This window comes from Propithecus coquereli, unplaced genomic scaffold (genome assembly GCF_000956105.1).
Source record: "Propithecus coquereli isolate 6110/MARCELLA unplaced genomic scaffold, Pcoq_1.0 Scaffold290, whole genome shotgun sequence".
Lineage (NCBI taxonomy): Eukaryota > Metazoa > Chordata > Mammalia > Primates > Indriidae > Propithecus > Propithecus coquereli.
The window spans coordinates 213,665-233,920 of NW_012148508.1; the positions used below are offsets into that span (position 1 = coordinate 213,665).

Consider the following 20,256-nt stretch of genomic DNA (forward strand, 5'->3'; position numbering starts at 1 on the left):
ATAAAACCCAGCGGTGTGGGGGATGTGAGGAAATGGTTGTTCTCATATGCTGCTGGTGGGAAAGAAATTGATGTGGTATCTTTGCTAGAAATGGCAATATCTATAAAATTTTAAAATGCACGTAAGTTTTTAAACAACAATACTACTTCCAGGAATTATTCCACAGATATACAAGTGCTAAAAACATACATGTACAAGAGTGATTATTACACCATCATTTGTAATGTGTATTGTAAGACAGTACTTCCATACAGTGGAGTAATTGTAGCTATGGAAAAGAATGGGGTGTATCTATGTAAAAGATCTCCAAGAGAAAAAAGCAAGGTGAAGAACAAAATATGAATCAACATGTAATCCCAATTTTAGTAAAAAATACACACCTATCTATCACATTCATACATATACATATATACATGTGTGTATATATATATGTAAATGCATAAATGTATTTGGAAAGACATATCAACTTATTAATAGGTATTAACCCTGAAGAATGGGACTGAGAAATCAGAGTGGAAATGTGGGGAGACTTTTTCTTATTATTTTATACTTTTCTATATTATTTTAAAATTTTACTAAGTACAAGCATTATTTTATACTAATCTAATTTGAAAACGTAATTTTTCTTTCAGAGTCTTACTCTGTCACCCAGGCTAGAGTACAGTGGTGTTATCATAGCTCACTACAGCCTCAAACTCCTGGGCTCAAGCGATCCTCCTGTCTCAGCCTCCTGAGAAGCTGGGACTATAGATGTGTACCACCATGCGCAGTTAATTTTTCTGTTTTTTCGTAGAGACGGGGTCTCACTCTTGCTCAGGCTGGTCTCAAACTCCTGACCTCAAGCAATCCTCCTGCCTTGGCCTCCCAGAATGCCAAGATTATATGTGTGAGCTACCGTGCCTGGCCTGAAAACCTAATTTAAAAATTAAATGTCTTCCAGAAACGAGTTATCTTCCGAATTTCAATAATTAGCTGAGGTAGCTCAATATCTGCACTTCTCCTTAAATAAAATAAGAAATATAGTCTCCAAGGAAGAGCTATACTGAGACAGAAGGAGTGGAATACAAGTCATCTCAAACTGTGCGCCAACTTGTCTTGTACCCACTTTAAGTCAATAACTTCCATAATGGCCACAACAGCTGCAGGTCAGCCCGTAGCCCTTAGGAAGGAAAATGAATGCATCTGTGACTTGAGAAACCAAATATTGTCACATTTGGGGCCAGAAAGTTCACGTGTTATTCCATGAGATTTGACTCCATTATCCATTTCACTGTTGTCAACACTATCACCTTTCAACCATTTTATTGCCCACCAAGAACAAACCCTAAAATGTATACTCAACAGTGAATGCTAACGAAGTGTGAGCTGTCACTGAAGGCAACTGCACCCTCAGGCTATGTCTACCTTATGTCAAAATGTGCTGGACAATAAAGAAAAGTTCAGCTAATATCTGGATATTTTCAATTATCTGGACATTTAATAGGGTGCAAACCTCTAGTTCTGACTGAATTTTCCAGGTGACATTCTCAATGCCATCATGTGGGAATCCCTTAAGTTGTATGAAAAGATTAGTCCAGTGGATCTCAAAGTGTGATTCTGATTCTGGGACCATCGGCATCTTGTTAGAAATTCAAACTCTCACCTTTCTTGTCCCCCTGCCAAGACCTACTGATCTGAGAACTGTGGGGGTGGGCCCAGCAATCTGCACTTTAACAAATCTCCAAGTGATTCGGGTACCACTAAAGTTTGAGGACTGCTGGCTTAGTCTAACAAGAGTTTTAGGTAAGTCTTTCATAATACCTATTTTCCTGTAGAATGGAATGTAGAATGGAAATAATGTCACTTGTGTCAATTGTAAATGGTCAGTGCAGCAATGATTAATCACCTTGCAAATATAATCAAGTATCCAGTGTCTCTAATATACTTTAATATTCTAAGATGACAGCACTGGGAGTCAGTAGTTCTCCCATTTCAAGCACCATTGAGTAGTTTTTCTGCTATTGATGAAAGATTTGTTCTGATCAAGACTCTCTTTTCTGGTCCTTCTGAAGCCATCAGCATCGATAGCTGACCGGGGCTATGGGCACAATCTGTGACCAAGAATTGGGAATTTCCTGATATGAGGATAAATACACAGTACAGGGTTCACCTCCACAACCAAGCTTTGTATTTCCTACATTCTAGTCAACCAAAAAAGCCAGCTGAGAATTTATATTTCCTGAGTACCTACTGTGTTCTAGACCAGTGGTCCCCAGACTTATTGGCACCAGGGACTGGTTTCATGGAAGACAATTTTTCCATGGACAAGAGGTCGGGGGGGGGGGGGGGGAGAGCTCTGTGAGCAATGGAGATCAGCTGTAAATGCAGATGGAGCTTTGCTCAGCTCGTTCACCTCCTGCTGTGTGGCCTGGTTCCTAAGTTTCATGGAAGACAATTTTTCCATGAATGGGGGTGGGGAGAGGTGGAGCTCAGGAGGTGATACTAGGGATGGGAAGCAGCTGTAAATACAGATGAAGCTTCACTGGCCCACTGCTCACCTCCTACTGTGCAGCCCAGTTCCTAACAGGCCATGGACTGTACTGGTCTGTAGCCCAGGGGTTGGGGATCACAGTTCTAGACATTATACCATGTAGCTCATCTAATCCTCCCAACAACACTGTAGGGTGGATGTTGTATTCCCATTTCTGAGTTGAAAAAACTGAAGTTCAGAGAAGTTAAGGGTCTTACCTGAGGTCCCACAGCTAGAAATTTGCGTGACTAGAATTTGAACTGAGGTGTGTTTGATACAAAGACCTTGCTTTTCAACTACATAAGGTATCTCTGTGAGCTAACTCTACCAGCAAACATGTGGCCCAGAAATGGCAGAAACCAGCAGTTCTTCAAAATCTTTATCCAAATGAAAAGAAAATCACCAAAATGCAGAATAGGGGTAGGAGAGGCAGTCAGTAAGGAAGAATTTCTTTAGGCATAAGAAAGAATTTCTCGGCAATGAGGGCTATTTATGTCATTTGATCCTGTGCAATTGGAAGACCCAAGGAGTCAAGCAGGGATTCCACATGCCCAGGAGAGCAGTCAAAGCCGGACTCTGGCTATGGAAATGAAGTTAAGAAGCCTAACATCCTATCTGGGGACAGAGCAGGCCTCAGCAAAGCCTCTGTGACTGCTGGCTCCCATTGCCCAGCCATGTTAAAATCCCCAAGAAAAGGACCACACCTCTTCTTTGCAGCACTTAAATCACTATTCTATTTCTGTGTAATTATTTGAATAATCTCCCTCTCCCCTTGCTAGGGTTTTAGCCCCACAAGGACAATGCTTTGCTCTGCTTTGCTCCCCTCTGTAACTCTAGCACAGTTGGGGCTCAGTAAACATTTGTTGGACAAATAAACAAAGGCTCACCCTGGTGTTCTTGCACTATGAAATACCATTTGACTGAAATGTTTAGCCATAGTGCTTCCCACGGGGTAGATTTATATAGCCTTTCTTAGGTCCTTTCCAGGTATATTTAGGAAATAATTTATATTTTTGCAGTATCTCCCTCATAGTGTTTGCAATAGTTATTGTTTTTACACTGTGACATGTAACAGTTGCTGGAGCAAAAATAGAAGCCAGTTCTTTTTATTTGTTCCCATATGAATAAAAGTCAAATATTTGTTTTCACAAGAATTCCTTAGCCGTTTAAATATTCCCTATAATACAAATCAACTCTGAGCATACCTTGTATCCATTGCCTTTTGTGACCCTGGGAATAATAACAAAATCACTCCTACCTTCCATGAGTAAGATGGAGAAGTCCTTTAAGATAGTGACGGTGCTGGCCAAAACCAGGATGGAAAAGATAAACGTGCAGATTGGGTCAGCTATTTTGTAGTCTGGCTAGAAAATACAGGGACTTTGGTTAACTGAATTCATACCTCCCATTCAGAAAGTCTGATTAATAAAATAAGTAAAGCTCCCTGTTTCCTTTCCTCCCCATCGCCCATTCACTATCCTGACAGGACATTCAGCCCAGAGGCGAGACTTTCTTTCTGTAGACTCAATCCTTCTTTTTGCTTGAAACTACCAGTGACAAAAGAGGGGAGACCATAGGACATGATCTCCCATAATTTAAGAATTAAAAAGAAAAATCTTTTCAAGTGTGTTCTCAGGAAGCCTGATTTGACTTTTTTCACGTTAATAAAAGTACAGAATATGTGATGGAAATAGGCACAAACGTGCCCACAATGTCCAATGACTTTTTGGCCTTAATTAAGACGAGGAGAAGAAAGGATGTCATTTGCTCAGAGGTTGTATATGGCCAACGTATAGCCGGACCTTGGTCTTCACTAACTGGCGTTAGTTCATTTCTTTGCCTCCCAAGCGTGACACATACTCGAGGCAGGTATCTTTGATACAGTCTTAAAGGTAGGAGCCAAGGTAGCATCTTTGCTCTCTCTCCCACTGGAGCCCTTGGCCTTGGGGTGAAACACCTGCTTTTCTACCCTTGATGAAGTTCTATGCCACAGAAAAGTCTGTGCCCCACTAGCTCTAAGAAACTCAGCATCAACCTAAGCTTTGTAAGGGGTCTCTCAAACTCCACTAACCCTTACAATTTTGAACTATTTTGCCTTAGACTTGAAGCTTTCAGTGATCATTTTGCTCCACTGAGCTCAGATATGTCCTTGCAATTTTTACTTACATGCTTTCACTTTTTAGGAAAAATAGTAAAGAGTTCTTGCAAATCAGACAATCGTGATACAAACAGAGCTAAATTCTCTTCTCTTTCATTGCCCCACCCCAACCCACCTTTTCTAATTCTTGGTATTACCAGGTAGAGACCCATAATGAATATTTATGTATTTAGGGTCAGAGACCTACCTGATTCATTCCCACTTTTCATTAGCACCCTGGCTTTTAGGGGAGAAGTTAACTCTTCCCGCATTGTGGGTACTATTGGTGGAATAATAAATCAGGTGTTCTAAACTCCCCCTAGCCAAATAGCAGGTACAAGACACAAGCTGGATCAACTGGACCCCCCTTTCTAGAAATATCAATATTCAGCAATGACAAGAACAGGAAAAAAATTGGCTGAGACACATTTATTTCAGCATAGTACCTGGAACAGGAGTTGGCTAGTTTCTGAAATGTAGACATAAATATTAATAGTTGCCCTTATTTCTACACTGATTTCTGTCCAAGAATACAACCAATAAATTTTGGCTAGTAAATATATTTTTTGCTTAAGTGAGCCAGAGATCTTTTCTGTTGCTTATAACACAAGAACCCTAAGGTGTTCATGGTTTCTTTGCTGTTCATCTTAACCATGACAAAAGAAATTGCTTTCTTGAAAGATTGACAGCCCAACAATTAAAGACATAGCTCTTAGGAATTTCAGAGAGTCTAAGGTTTCAGGCCTTGGGTATTTGCTCATTTGTTTATTTTAATTTTATGAAGTAGTTTGTATACGCAAGCATAGGCTGTCTACCCTCTTTTAAGTTAATGTTGGAGGGTCAACTTCTGTACTATCTGATCCATAGAGTTACTATGACAGTGGGTAAACTCAAACATACTCACCTTAAAGTAGATAATAAGTGCACTGATTAACACACTGATACTCTGAAATAGATCTCCAAGGGCATGTACAAAAGCTGCTCTGACACTGGCATTAGCTTGCACTTCCTTGTGATTGTGGCCGAGGCATCTCTGGTGTAAAACCATAGCTAGTCTGGAAGACAGAACAATGTTCTTAGCATACGTGAGGTTAACTCTTTAAAACACATGCAGCATAATAGAAAAGTTGGCTATAGCATGCATTATCCAAAATGGAAGGCAGTTGAAATATTTATTCTTTAAAATGTACTACGTTAAACTAATGTTTGAACACGTGTCTCATAGGATTTTAAAACTTTTACACCAGAACAAACTATGAAGATTCACCTGTTTTCTCATTCATTCACCTAATCCTACCCTGTTTAACATTAAAACTGGAGAGCATCACTTCTTATATCAAAGTCAAGAATTTGACAATGAAGGGGAATTCATTGAGAATCTATGAAATGTGAGGCTCTGAGCTAGGCTTGAAGTTGCGCTTTGGTGGGAGCTTAATTAAATGTAGTGGGTTTGAATGTAAAATGCAGCAGAGGAGATAAAACAAAATAAGAAGAAGTGAATTTCATCAAGGTTGGGTTTTATCTTTGTTTCTACTTAATTTTGTTTATTTCCATTAAAATTCGAAATTTGGACAATTTCTTAATGTCTAGTAATGAGAATACTGTGCTTATATATGTAGCTATTTATCCAGAAGTAGAAATAGATTAATATATCATAATTGTGCTTGTATTTGTACATATACATACATACATATTGCAAAGCTTAGCATCTCTCATCCAAGTCAAAGTGGCAAGTTGTGAGTACTGTAAATTATGTACCTGATTCCATTTATCTACACCTTTAAGAGGTATTAGACTAAAGGTAAAATGAGAACCTTTTCACTGACAGTCAACAAGGAGTGTTTTGCCTGGAAATCCTTTCTGAACATTTTGAAACAAAGGATAAAAGAAAACCAAACATATTGTTCCATACCATGTATCCTAGTCTATTTGCAGGTGAAGTATCTTTTAAATCTCAGGCTATCGCCACAAAGTGGAATAACTGCTACCCACCAAAATTTTATCATTATAGAATGTATAGTTTTCACATTGTCAATGTTTGGGTAGAAATTCACCCCCACATAGTAGTTACCACTTAAGGTCCTTTAAACAACCTGATATGGCTGACAGTTAATAGACCCTCTTCTAGATCTGCCATGTGTGTTCATCATATTGTCATTCATCCTTTCACTCATTTCATTAAGAAGAGAGAGACAGAGAGAGAGAGACAGAGAGAAAGAAAACTTACTTAGGGACTCATATGTCATACACTGTTAAATGCTTGGGCCATAAAGATGAGTGAAAATAGACATGGTCATTGCCCAATGTAGCTTTAAATATGATGGAGAAGGCAGAGATTAAACACACACACACACACACACACACACACACACATAAATGGAAAATTCTAATTACAAGTCCACCAAGAATTAATACTATGGATAGTACAACAGAGGAGTCTGATTTAGTAAGAGAGACAGAGCAAGTGAGCCGAACTCAAACTTATGCTACAGTTAAATAGGCTAAGAGGGGAGGGAAGGTTTCAGGCAAAGAAAACTTAGCTCACGATAGCTTTAAGGCTCTGTCTGTAACCTTCATCCTAGAATCCCTTCACAACTTCTATTGGAAATTTCTGTTCTGATTTTGGGTCCCCAATGAATAGATTTGTTCTCAAATTACAATTCTGGTATCTCTATATTCAGACAATACAGCATCTAGCAGCACTTGAAACCTATAATCCCAGTTCTTGGAGAAAACACTACAGTCACTCAGCATCTTTATCCATAAATACCTATTTACAGAGTTTTCAATTGACTTGCCTTTCTAAGTGTAAAAAGCACCTGCAATGTTAAGGTCAATGTTCAAAAGTAGTTGCAGTAAATAGAAAATCTGGATGGTATACATTTAGAAAATCAAACTCAATCATTGAGGTCCCAGATTGATGTGGTAGTTGGCAAGGTATAGCCTCCATCTTTGTGTAGCATTGACATAACCTTTGTGATATATGACTCTTGGGAAATTAATACTTTTATTCTCCCTTCTACCTTGAGGACATATTGTTCTCCTTATGCAAAGATGGCATTATTGACCCCCAGTCATCAGGACACATGCTCTGGCCTATTTTTCTCCTGGAGTTGACAGATTTCATTGATCTGCTCACACTTTTTCTCCCAGTGCCAAGTGGAACACATTTTCAAGTTAACTGGTTGGAGACAGGGATCTAGCTGATGACAGCAGACCAGACACTATTCTTCTTATTGCTTGGTTCAGAGATTTTGAGCAATGTTCTAAGAGATGGGGAACTGAGCTGGCAAAAGGAAAGGCTATTAGAATGACCTGGGGATCTTTTTCAAAGTCTACCTACTCAGCTTTCCCTCAAATTCCAGAGATTTTATTGAGCCCTTGCTAAAAATCCACTGTTTAAAACATTATCATTCTACCACTGTCTTCTTCACTTTCATGTAAATACCCACCTCACAGCATATATCAACTTGCATTGCAAGCTAGATAGGTAGATGGTAAATAAATGCTATATGAGTTGCCTATTGCAGCTATAGCAAATTACTGTGAAGCCTTAGTGGCTTAAAACAGGAAATTTATTATCTTATATTTCTGGAGGTCAGTGGGTCTGTAGAACTACATTTTTTCTGGAGGCTCCAGGAGGGAATTCATTTTCCTATCTTTTCCAGCTTCCAGTGGTCACTTAGATCCCTTGGCTCCATGCCCCTTTCTCCATCTGCAGTGCCCTCAGGGTAGCATCTTCTTTCCTATCTGACCTCCTGCCTCCCTCTTCTAAGAACCCTTGTGGCTATATGACTCCCCCTGGATAATACAGGATAATCCTCACATCTTAATATCCTTCATCACATTTGCAAAGTTCCTTCTGCCATGTAAGTCAACATACTCAGAAGTTACAGGGATCAGGATGTGGAAATCTTGGGTGGTTGGGGGAGGATTATTATTCTGTCTACCACGCATAGTAGGTAGATGGATGATAGATGATGGCTAGCTAGCTAGCTAGTTGGAGTTTTAAGTAGACTTGCCTGGAATCATACTATCAAATGGGAAGGAGAAAATTGACCCAAAAGGATCAAAGCCCTAGCTTCAAAACCCCATTGCCAAATGAACTACTTGAGCAAGGAAGGGCAGACCAATATGGCAAGGAACATGTGACCATCTCCTGTAAGAATGATTTAAAACTGCCTGGTTAAAAGAACAGACCAACAGGTAGAAATGAAAGGGAGAGTTTAGCTAACAGAGCTTAAGGAAGAATTTTGGTGTAGTCACAATGATGCAAAGATAAAATAGACTATTTCTGAGGGAAAGAAAGTAGAAAATAAATTCACCGTTAGTTCTATTAAGATATTAATATATGACTCTAATAACCATTTATGGGGATGTTGCAAATGAGAATTCAAAAGTAGAAGGGGGACTGAAATAGATAAATATTAAGGTCCCTTCCAACCTAGCTCTCTGGCAACCCATAATCTGCTCACCTAACAAAAATTATAGAAGTTAGTCACATCCCATATGGAACTATCAACATACACGCGAGAGTAGAATGGTTGGCTCGAAGCTCAATTCTGGGTCTGTGGATCTGGATTCAAATTCTGGCTCTGCACTACCTAATTGGCAATGTATTTAACCTCGCTGAGCTTTAGTTTTCAAATCTGTAGATTAGGGGTGTGGTGAACACTAAACTTGATAACATATATCAAAACATCCTACCCCAGTTTCTAGCACATTGGAAGCTTTCAAAAATGGTAGTTAGGAGAAGCCAATATTAAAACACCCTTTAGCTTAACCCGGAGCATCCAGCCTCATTTTCAGTCCTAGAGCCATTCAAACACTTTGAGTTAAAAGAAAAAGATCTCTTTGTTCAGACAGATTTCAAGATAAGCCTCAGGGGCACCGTGCAGGGGTGACTTACACAACGTTGGCTGCCACCGCACAGGCCGAGACGATGATCATCACAGTCGCCTGTATCTGGTACTCGGGATGCAGCAGGCGCTGACACGCCAGGTACACCAGCACGCCAGTCACCACCCAGATGCACAGGACGGACAGCAGGGCGCCAAAGATCTCTAGGGATCCAAACACACACAAACACCCACATGCAGATAATTCCATCACCTACCCCCACCATGAGCCATAAGAGTCTTTGCCCTCCCTGCTCAAAAAAAATGATGCTCCAAATCAGTTCACTCTGATTCACAAAGTAAAGGTGTGAATGGATTTTAGAACTAAGATAAGGCACTTTATTTTAATGTGGCATTCATAAAACACCAGCATCTGAGTTCATTATGCTCCACATTACTAAGTAATTTCCAGAAAATTTTTAGAACATATTAGTTGCTGCCTGCCGTCACTGTTTTCCTCGGGGATTTTCATTTAAACAGGTGTTAAAATGATTGAAACTTATTAAGAGATGAAATAATGAGACACAAAGAGTAGAATGTGTTTAGAAACTCTTAATTTCCCCATAAAACATTTATGACTTGCAAGTACCGGCACCTTCAGTGGAATAAAATAGTAAAAAGGGAAAGCTTCAGAGAGTACTTGATGAAAATGAGTTTTATTTGCCACCCCAACATATTATAAACAAAGAGGTGAGCTCAGAGGCTTATCAGCACTGTAACTGTATTTTAAGAGCAACAGTAAGAAAAAGAAGCATCAAAATGGAAGCATTTACATTAATAGTAATATTTAAGGGTAAGATAGTGCTCAATCTGCCACAGGAGGAAAGTACATTTGCTCATCTACAAGTTCCTTAATACCTCACCCTGATCTTTAACCCAACCTTGTAGATAGGTTCTAAAATCCCACAAGGGTTAGAAACATTCTGTGAATCAGAATCCACAATTTGTCCTTCCTCCTTTAAACTAATCCCACATATTAGTCCCCCTAAAGCAGAGTAACGTAATGTATTGTTACCAGTGTGTGGTCATTACTTCCCAGACTTCAGTCATTTACAGACAACCTTCATGATTTTTGCCATAACCACATCCTACCTGTCTTATTTTTCCTTCAAAACATTCACTTTTTACACTTAGCTTCTTCCTAAACAAAGTTATCCATGAAATTAGATATTTCATGAGCTAGTTTATATTTTCTAATACATGTTAGGATGTATATTATTGCCCATGTGACACTTAAAATGCTCTGACTAACTACCCGTGGAATATTCCTTGCACTACAGGAAATACCTGTACAGATGTTTAGGGCATGAATTCAAGTATCAGATATACATGGTCTGCCAATGACAGGCTATGTGACATTAGACAAGTAACTTAACCTACTTGGGTTTCCTTATCTATAAAGTATATATTATGATAATGCAATATATGTATAACAAGTTGACATATATTATGGGTTGAATTGTGTCCCTCCAAAATTCATGTTGAAGTGCTAATCGTTAGTACCTCAGATTGTGACCTTGTTTGGAACCAGGGTCATTGCAGATGAAGTTAGTTAAGAGGTCATAGTGGAGTAGGGTGGGCCCACAGTCCAGTACGGCTGCTGCCCTTGTTGGAAGGGGAATCTGGACACAGGCATGCACACAGAGAAAACATCATGTAAAGATTAAAGCGGAGATCTATAAGCCAATGAATGACAAAGACTGCCAGCAAACCACCAGGAGCTGGGAGAGAGGCGTGGAACAGATTTTCCCTCACAGATCTAAGAGGGAACCAACCCTGCTGACTCCTGGATCTCAGATTTCTATTTTCCAGAACTGTGAGACCATAAATTTATGTCATTTAAACCACCCAATCTGTAGTATATTTTTAAGGCAGCCCTAGGAAATTAATGCAACCTATAGCAAACACTCAAGGAGTTATTATTTTATAATAGTCTAATCAGGCTATTTAAGCCCCCCCTTTGCAGAAGTTTATGAGGACCAAGCCCAAGAATTTTTGGTCAGTCAGAAACAGAGATTGAGTTTGTAGCCATCAAGTTGTATGCTTCCTACCCGTGAGAATCCAGGTGAGGATATGAAAGTAGATTGTGACCAGATCTAAACCCATGATTAAAAAGGTAGAGTGAGACAAGAGGTTGGTGGATGAAGCCCAAATGCCAAGTGCAAGAGTCAGGAGTCAGATCTAAACACAGGATAAAATGAAGAGTCAGAAATACAGAAGTAACTAGTTAGAAAAGGAAACACATGAGGAAACATCGGTAAGTGCTACCATGATTGCTAAGAAAACCGTGAGGCTAGCAGGGGTCATCAGGTTGGCCAGACCACTCTGCAGGTGTGTTGGAGTCACCTGTATGTCTATAGAGGTTCTGCTTAATATGGTAGCCATCAATCGTGTGTGGCTATTGAATTTGAAATTAAGTAAAATTAAAAATGTGGTTATTCAGTAGCACTAGGCACATTTAATGTGCTCAATGGCTACATTATACTCTGTATTATAGAATATTTCCCTCATAGCAGAGAGTTCTAGTAAACAGGTTGTGGACTCCCATGGCCAGGATGACAAAGTACAAGTAGTAATCCAAATTCTGAGTTCATCCTATGTTTACAAACCATCCTACGTTTACAAAACAGCTTTGACCGATAGTATCAGAAAAGGTCAAGTACATGTAAAACTTTATACAGACAAATGATGGGTGCTCAGCCAAAGGTACGTGTTTTCCAAGTGTAGCTCGGTTCGGAAACTGGCAAAAGCATTCTCAGATCGCATTGTCACAAACTCTCTTTATTGTTGTTTATTGCCTCATCTCTTTGTGAATGGCAAAGAGAAAGCAATTCAAAACACCTGTAATGATACCATTGGAAACATGAAAACCACAGTCCACAGTTGTCAGTCTACTAGCTGTGGTCCCATCTGCGTCTGCATCTTCACGGAAGGCTGGCCTTGTTGGCCATACTTGCACTGCCCTCAGATTGCTGTAAACCGATTTTCTCAACCAGTGTGAAAATGTGGAATTGTGACTATTTGTTCAGATGATTTGCACAAAACACTCAGCCAGAATCTCCTCCAGCTGATACAAGGAATCACACAGAGAAGTGGAGTTGCGGGCGGATGGGGGGGATGGGTCAGGGAGGGAGGGTTGTGAAAAATGAGCCAAAGTAAACATTTCCCAGACATCAAACCCTTGTCATGAACTGGGCCACTTCCTAGACAAGAGGAAGCAGTTACTCAGTGCAAGAACCAGCTCCAAGAAAGAAGTAAAATTTCGTTCCCTCCTCTTCCTCCTCCTCCTTTTTTTTGCCGTTATTGTTAACTGAGCAATGTGTTCAGTCGAGCCACTCACTGAATGGTTAAATGCAATGTGTAAGCAGGAAAGTCCATGTTCTATTCCCAACTCCACTATGAAAAGTTCTTCAATCTCTGTAACTCTCTTGGGCCCTCTGTGCCTTATCTTGCAACATGGCAAAAGCTCTTCCCCTACCTGCATGCCCTTCCAGGGATGCGGGGTAATTCAATGAACTGTATCATGGCTGTTACCACATACAGAGCCCCTGGGGCTGGGGTGGTTGCTAATGTGATACACACGTTCCTACTGTCCCATACGATTAGAGGTAGCACCATTAATCTGGCTGTTAGCTGAATTAATATTGAGAACACACATTGCCACATACACATTTATTTCATCCTGTGAACCAGAGATGTGTCTCTAAGGGAATTCTGAATAAGGCTTTGCTTTGCATCTTCCATTCTCACTCTTGGTTTAGCTCTGCACCACTAACTCTGCCTTAATTGCTCAATCAATGAACTGTACCTGCTCGGTGCCACCCAAACGTCAGCCGCTTGGAGGGTGGCTTCGATGACAACCACAGAGAGAAGAGGCTGAGCAGGAAACTGGTCAGGTCAATTAAGAGGTGGGCGGCATCAGTGACAACAGCGAGGCTCCCGGCGATGTGCCCACCTAGGGGATGCAGAATAGCACATGGGGTTAAGGCCCCAGAAGGCAACTGGATTCATGTGCATACTAACCATAGTTGGTGAAAATGCCACAGACTTGCAAAACTTTTGAAGAGAAAGAAATCTTAACATTGATTTAATCCTCTTCTTCTTCCCAGTTTGACAAGTAAAGAAACTGAGACTCAGAGAGTGGATAGGATTTGAACACATGGAAATTAATTTCAAGGGAGAAGCCATTCCTGGGGTAACAAAGGGACAGAGATTGGAAAGTATGGGGCACATCTGGAGAACATCCCAGTTAGACTGGGGCATAAGGATTCAAAAAGAGAACACGAGAAGATCAGGCTGGAGAGCTATAGGCCAGATTCAAAGAATCTCATAATCCAGACTGAGGTCCTGGACTCCTGTTTATAAACCAGATGTTGCGATCTGGCCCACAGATGTGTATTTATTTGACTTATAATTTTACCATAGCCTGACCCCTTCCGTATGCTCTGTTAATTTATATTATCCACCTGAATTGGAGATCCCTGTAATAAACAGCGAGGAGCAGAAAGGAGAAAGGGCAGGAACCTTCCAATGGGCATCTTGAGTGCTCAATAAATCCAATAAAGCATAGGAGTTGGACCCAATCCATGAAATTCCTGCCTGGCTTTTCTCTTTATTTGATGTGTTCCCTCTATATCCTGCTAATTCTCCTTTGAGAAAAGACTTCCAGCCTCCAAAATAGAAGTTAAAGAAAAACCTTACCTTTTCCTTCCCAAACAGGGTTTGCTGTTTGAGAGCAATAACCTTTATTGCTCTTACTACATTTTTCCAGCAAAGAGCTTTTGCTGACTGATCGGTTCTCCTAGCAGCTGTTTATTGCCTTGTGTACCACAAAGCAGCACAGACTGTCAGACATCAGCCCCGCCATCATCAGACTCACCTTGTCTCGCCTGATGATTTTAAAAAATTACATAGATGGCTCATAATTGCAATAATCCCCACAGACCATTGGCTCTAGCTGTAGTTAATAACTGGTTTGTCAAGGTTTAATGGGCTGAAGCAAAGTAATCTTAAAGCTTGTTACTGAACAGTCAGTGCAAAAATTGGAATGATTCATTAGCCAAAAAGCAACATTTTGCTAACAAATCAGCTGTCTTTCCAATTATCCTCTAATGTTGCTCTATCTGCCAGACTTGGTCCTGATGATAAAACTGTGTTAATAATGCATTATTTCTTGCCCAGAGAATGACTCCATGCAGATAAGCAGTATGCTTCAATCACAGCAATGAGTGATGATGATTCTATGTGCTAGGCTGAAATTACAGTCAAAGTCAAGGAAATGAAGTCTTGTAGAGTTTCTGCAACAGGCTCAGCTGTGTCAGGACGCACCTGAGAAAGAAAAAGGGCTTGCTTTGGAAGAAGCATGTTAATATGGAGACCTGGGAACTGAGAATCATTTGCAACCATCAGAGCTACTTACTAGAACCATCCAGAAAATTATGAGCAATCATTGCTGAATCTTACAGAGCAAACTGTTTGCAGGAGGTAGTCTGTGACTAAACTTGTATTTGCTTCTGAAAGCATGGGGTATTATTGACAAGTAATTCAATTATCCAACCACCATTTATCGGTCCCTTACTGTGCATGGTATAGAAATAGGGTATATACAAAGATAAACAAATCACAACCCCTCTTCAGTGATCTCCTTGTCTAATACCATTCTGGAAACAGGCTAATGGGCCAGGGGATCAGAGAGCCACTCTCACTGGCAGCATCAAGCAACTTTTCAAAAAGAGGGGTAAGAATTAGCAAGAAGAGAAGGGTTTTTCAGGAAGAGATAAGAGCAGGAACAAAAACACAGAGATGTGAAAGAACATGGCACCTTTCTGGAAAAGCAGAAGGTGTGGGGTGTTGGAGGAAGAATGGGAAGTGGACTGGGAATTGGGTTGGGGATCCTTGTGTGGGGTATTTTATGTGAAGACAAAGAATTCAGAGGTTATCCTGCGGGCTTAAGGGGATCTGCTTATGACTTTATGTCAAGGTTGTGACATGTTCAGATCTGAATGTAAGAGGGAGATCTTTGTCACGAGTATGGAAGATGACCTGGATGGAGGAGAGGTCGAGAGGCAACAGTAATAGCCGAAGGAAATTATTATAAAGGCAGGGACTAAGGCAGTGGCAGTTGTATTTCTGGAATACTTGGCAAAACGTGGAGAATGGAGCATTTATAACAAGACAGGAGAGGCACAGAAAAGCCTGTCCAGGACAGACCCTACTTAGGGCCAGTGGGGTGAAGGTGACAGCAGGAGAGCAGGCGAGCCATTGGGCCTGGGTCTCACATGCACTCCCCACCTCAGATTGAAACAGTTGGTGTCAAGTCCCCACGAGGGTGTCCATGGGGAACAGGGACTTACTGACAGGACTGAAAGATGTAAACATTCCTCTGACAACATAAGCCTTGTGTCCCATCACTGGGCTATACCAGCGTATGCTGTGACTTCACATTTTTTAAATTCTTTAGTTGTCTTATGAATAACATTATTATACAATATAGTGTGTTATGTCAAAAACTCGTCAAGTTATTATTTGACAAGTACAGCAGGTCCTCAAATAACGTCATTTTGTCACGTCAGCATCATTTCGTTCTAATGTTGATGAAACAAAAAATAGATTCCTGTGGGGCCACTGTCTGTGAAGCTGGCACATTTTCCCCATGTCTGGGTGGGTTTTCTCAGGGTTTTCTCTCTCCACTTTCCTCCTATATCCCAAAGATGTGCCCCTTGGGTGATCTGGCGTGTCCACATGGTCCCAGTCTGAGTGAGTGTGGTTGTGTGTGAGCGCACCCTGCGATGGGATGGTGGCCTGTCCAGGCTGTTCCCGCCATAATTACACCCTGAGCTGCCAGGACAGGCTCTGGCCCCTGGTGACCTGAAATGGAATAAGCAGGTAAGGAAATGGATGAATGAATGAAGACAAATGAATATCAAATAAAAATTCATAAAGCGTGTGATAATCACACAAATGCACAACAATAAACGATGTGAGACAAAAGTGCTCAGTCTGCCACAGCGTTTGTGATTGTTTTTGAACTGTGTGGTGGGAGAAGCTGCTCCTTACAATTTTCACTTTGCAAACATTTATTCCTTGATTTAAGCTACCACTACTATGAACGCTGTCACTCACTCATTTACCGAAAAGTGGGTAAATAATTATCGCGTTTTTATTCATCTTTATGAAATGTATGTATAGTTCACGTTTATTTCAATGTTTAATATTAGAAGTGTTTTGGTCTTTATTTAGAAGTTTTTTTTTTTTGAGACAGAGTCTCACTCTCTTGCCTGGGCTACAGTGCCGTGGCATCTGCCTAGCTCACAGCATCCTCAAACTCCTGGGCTCAAGCGATCCTCCTGCCTCAGCCGCCCAGGTAGCTGGGACTACAGGCACGTACCATCATGCCTGGCTAATTTTTTCTATTTTTAGTTGTTTGGCCAATTTCTTTCTATTTTTAGTAGAGACGGGGTCTCACTCTTGCTCAGGCTGGTCTCAAACTCCTGAGCTCAAGCGATCCGCCCACCTCGGCCTCCCAGAGTGCTAGGATTACAGGCGTGAGCCACTGCGCCTGGCCCTATTTAGAAGTTCGATGATATTTTTTGCCCAGAAATATGCCATATATCTTAATTTATTTCTATCAATTAGCCTATGGTAAAATTGGTTTTGTTACACGTTGTTTTGCTTAAAGTCGAAGTTTCCAAGAACCCATCAATGAAATTGAGGTCTTACTGTATTTAAAATATACCACAGTTTTCACAGTCATGTTTTGACACTTCTTACATTTTTAATAGCAAGAACCTCAAAAAATATTAGTGGCCTGAGCCACTGAGACATTCTGGCTGTAGGACAAAGTAAGTACCCTGATCAATAAAACATGAAGTTAACACACCACTTCGCTATATCTTTCTCTTAGTAAGAGACAATTTTTCCACTCTGAGATACTTACCATATTCCCAGATCCCAGACCTGTATTTTTATCTAGCAATCTAGTTTTTTCTCCTTTCTTGCTTAACTCTGACTAGTCCTGTTTCAGATGTCCTTCCCTGGCCACTATCAATTTCTTCCATACTTGAGCTTATTTTTTTCTGAGTCCTCAGTGTCTGAATGTTTATCCATTCACATAGTGTACAATATAGTGTGTGCAACATTACTCCTCTTTATGGCCTTTCTACAATGAGAAATTTTCATAAGCAATCAGAAAGAGTCCCAACTCAATAGGCTATGGGGCCCATTAAGAGCAGACACATGCTTACACCCTTCCCTAGTTCTGCCTATAATCAGCTCTGTACCCTGTAGCAACCTCTCTCCTAAATACACCTCTATGACCAGCTTCTCCCTGTACAAAATGTCAGTAACTCCCCAAGGTCTACAGAATGAATCCATATTCCCCGGCTGATCCCCAGCTTTTTTGATACCCCCAATAACCATTCTAGCTATATTCTTCATTAACCACTTTTCACCTTACACCCCTGCCTTAGATAGGCTCTTTCAGCTGTAAGTCATAAATACCTAACCCAAACTAGCTTAAACAGCAATAACAACAAAATGATAATATATCGGCTCATATAACTGAGAAAAAATCTGGGTGAAATTGCATCAGGTGCAGTCTAGTCCTAAGGTTCAAAAAATGTTCTCAGGGCTCTACTTTGTCTCCACCTATTGTTATTTATTGTTTTGTTGAAGAAAGACTTCCTCCCTTTAGCAAGAAAGGTGGGCCTCTGGAAATTCTAGGCCCCTATGATTTCAGCTTAGTATTTGCAGAGAAAAGAGAGAGAGCTTTTTCCCAACTTCTCTATATAAAGACCCACAGACTCTGATCAGTCCAGTTTGGTATCTCACACCCTGCCTCGCCTGTGAGCATGAGGTTCTCAGGCCAAGAGGACTAGAATCACAACCAGATAAAAGAGTTTGAGAAAGCTTGCTGAACAGGAAATAGCAGTCTACTACAAAAAGAGGCACCCAAATTTCTAAGAATGTAGATTTTCTGTTCTGCTTCAGACCTACCACTTGGAATCTTTCAATGTAAGGCATGATATTTACTATCTCCCAGATGACAGCAGTAAATAATATTCATTCAGGCCCCTCCACTTGAAATTCCCTTCTCGTCTCCCTTTTGGCCACCTCTCGATATCTACTCATCCTTCAAGGCCTTACTAAAATCCTATACTCTGCGGGAGGACCTCCCAGATCTCTAAGAGTGATCTAAGAATAACAATTGCTTTCTCTGACATAATCAAGAATGGCTTTGGGGAGCAAGTGAGCAGTGGATTGGGGTCTTGAATGAAGGCCAGGATTTTGATGAGTGTGGAGAATGAGTACAGGGCTTTTTGATTCAAACAAAACAGGATAAGCAAAAGCTACAGGGACTCTAAAGTGAAATGATTGTTTTGCAAGGAATGTTTTGCAAGAAATTTGGCTGAAACAGAGCAGACATGTAGGGGAGTAGTAAGAGGAAAAGTATTAATAGTTTAGCAACCAGATCATGGAATGTCCTAGATGACAAAGTGAGGATTTTTCTTCTTGTCCAGGATGCCAGGGCTTTCCAATATATTGATCATTTTTCACACGGGGCAACCAAGCAGCGCCTAGCACAATAAGAGCCTCTGAACCAGCCTCTTCCAATTACAAGTACCCATGTCAGTTTAGCCCAGTGCTCACTAAAATTTCCCACGCTTTCCCTGATGGGAAAAAGGCTGTGAACCACTGAACTAGGCAAAAAGGAACCACTGAAGAATTTTGAAGATAGAAGAAACATGATAAGAGCAATGTTTTAGGAAGATCTACTCAATATCAATATAGCTTAAATTCCAAATGTTTGTCATTCAGTATCTATTTAATTCCTTTACTGATAATATCACTTTCTTCTGACACCAAAATCAGATTAGAACTCCTAAACTCTAATTCATAGGAATGAGAAAGAAAAGGAGGAGGTTGATCCACTGACTCCAAGTGAATAGCTGCCCATTTTCCCACTAAAAATATAAGGCATTTTAAAAACAAAATCACAAACACTTGGCAAATTGAGTATAGAAGGAATATACCTCAACACAATAAAAGTCATATAGGACAAACCCACAACTAACATCATACTCAGCAGTGAAAAGTTAAAAGCTTTTCCTCTAAGATCAGGAACAAGAAAAAGATGCCCCACCCTCACCACTTCTGTTCAACATAATGTGACCTGAACACCAAAAACTATAAAATATTAATGAAAGAAATTGTAGAAGAAACAAATAAATGTTCATGGATTGGGAGAATTAATATCATTAAAATGCCCATACCACCCAGAGCAATCTACAAATTCAAAGCAAACCCTACAACAATTCCAATGGCATTTTTCACACAAATAGAAAAAAAATCTTAAAATTTGTATGACAACACAAAAGACCCAAAATAGCCAAAACAATCTTGGGTAAAAATAATAAAGCTGGAGGCATCATCTTACCTGACTTCAAAATATGTTATTAATACAAAGCTACAGTAATCAAAACTGCATGGTACTGGCATAAAAAACAGACACATAGACCAATGGAACAGAATAAAGAGTCCAGAAACAAATCCATGCATTTATAGTCAATTGGTTTTTCAACGAAAATGCCAAGCAAGAACATCTTTGTTGGGGAAAGATCAGTCTCTTTGATAAATGGTCCTGGGAAAACTGGATATCCAGATGGAAAAAAAAATGAAATTGGACACTTATCTCACACCACATACGAAAATCA

At 40.3% G+C, this 20,256-nt stretch overlaps 1 protein-coding gene across 1 annotated transcript in view; it reads right to left on the minus strand.

Moving 5' to 3' along the window:
* SLC30A8 (solute carrier family 30 (zinc transporter), member 8) overlaps positions 1-20,256 on the minus strand; it is a 91,796-nt gene that overhangs the window by 5,018 nt on the left and 66,522 nt on the right. The window contains exons 3-6 of the mRNA XM_012648612.1: positions 13,353-13,499; positions 9,556-9,709; positions 5,551-5,701; positions 3,768-3,873 (exon numbers count right to left, since the gene is read on the minus strand). Coding sequence (XP_012504066.1) covers positions 3,768-3,873; positions 5,551-5,701; positions 9,556-9,709; positions 13,353-13,499 — 558 coding nt within the window. The remainder of the gene's footprint in view (positions 1-3,767; positions 3,874-5,550; positions 5,702-9,555; positions 9,710-13,352; positions 13,500-20,256) is intronic.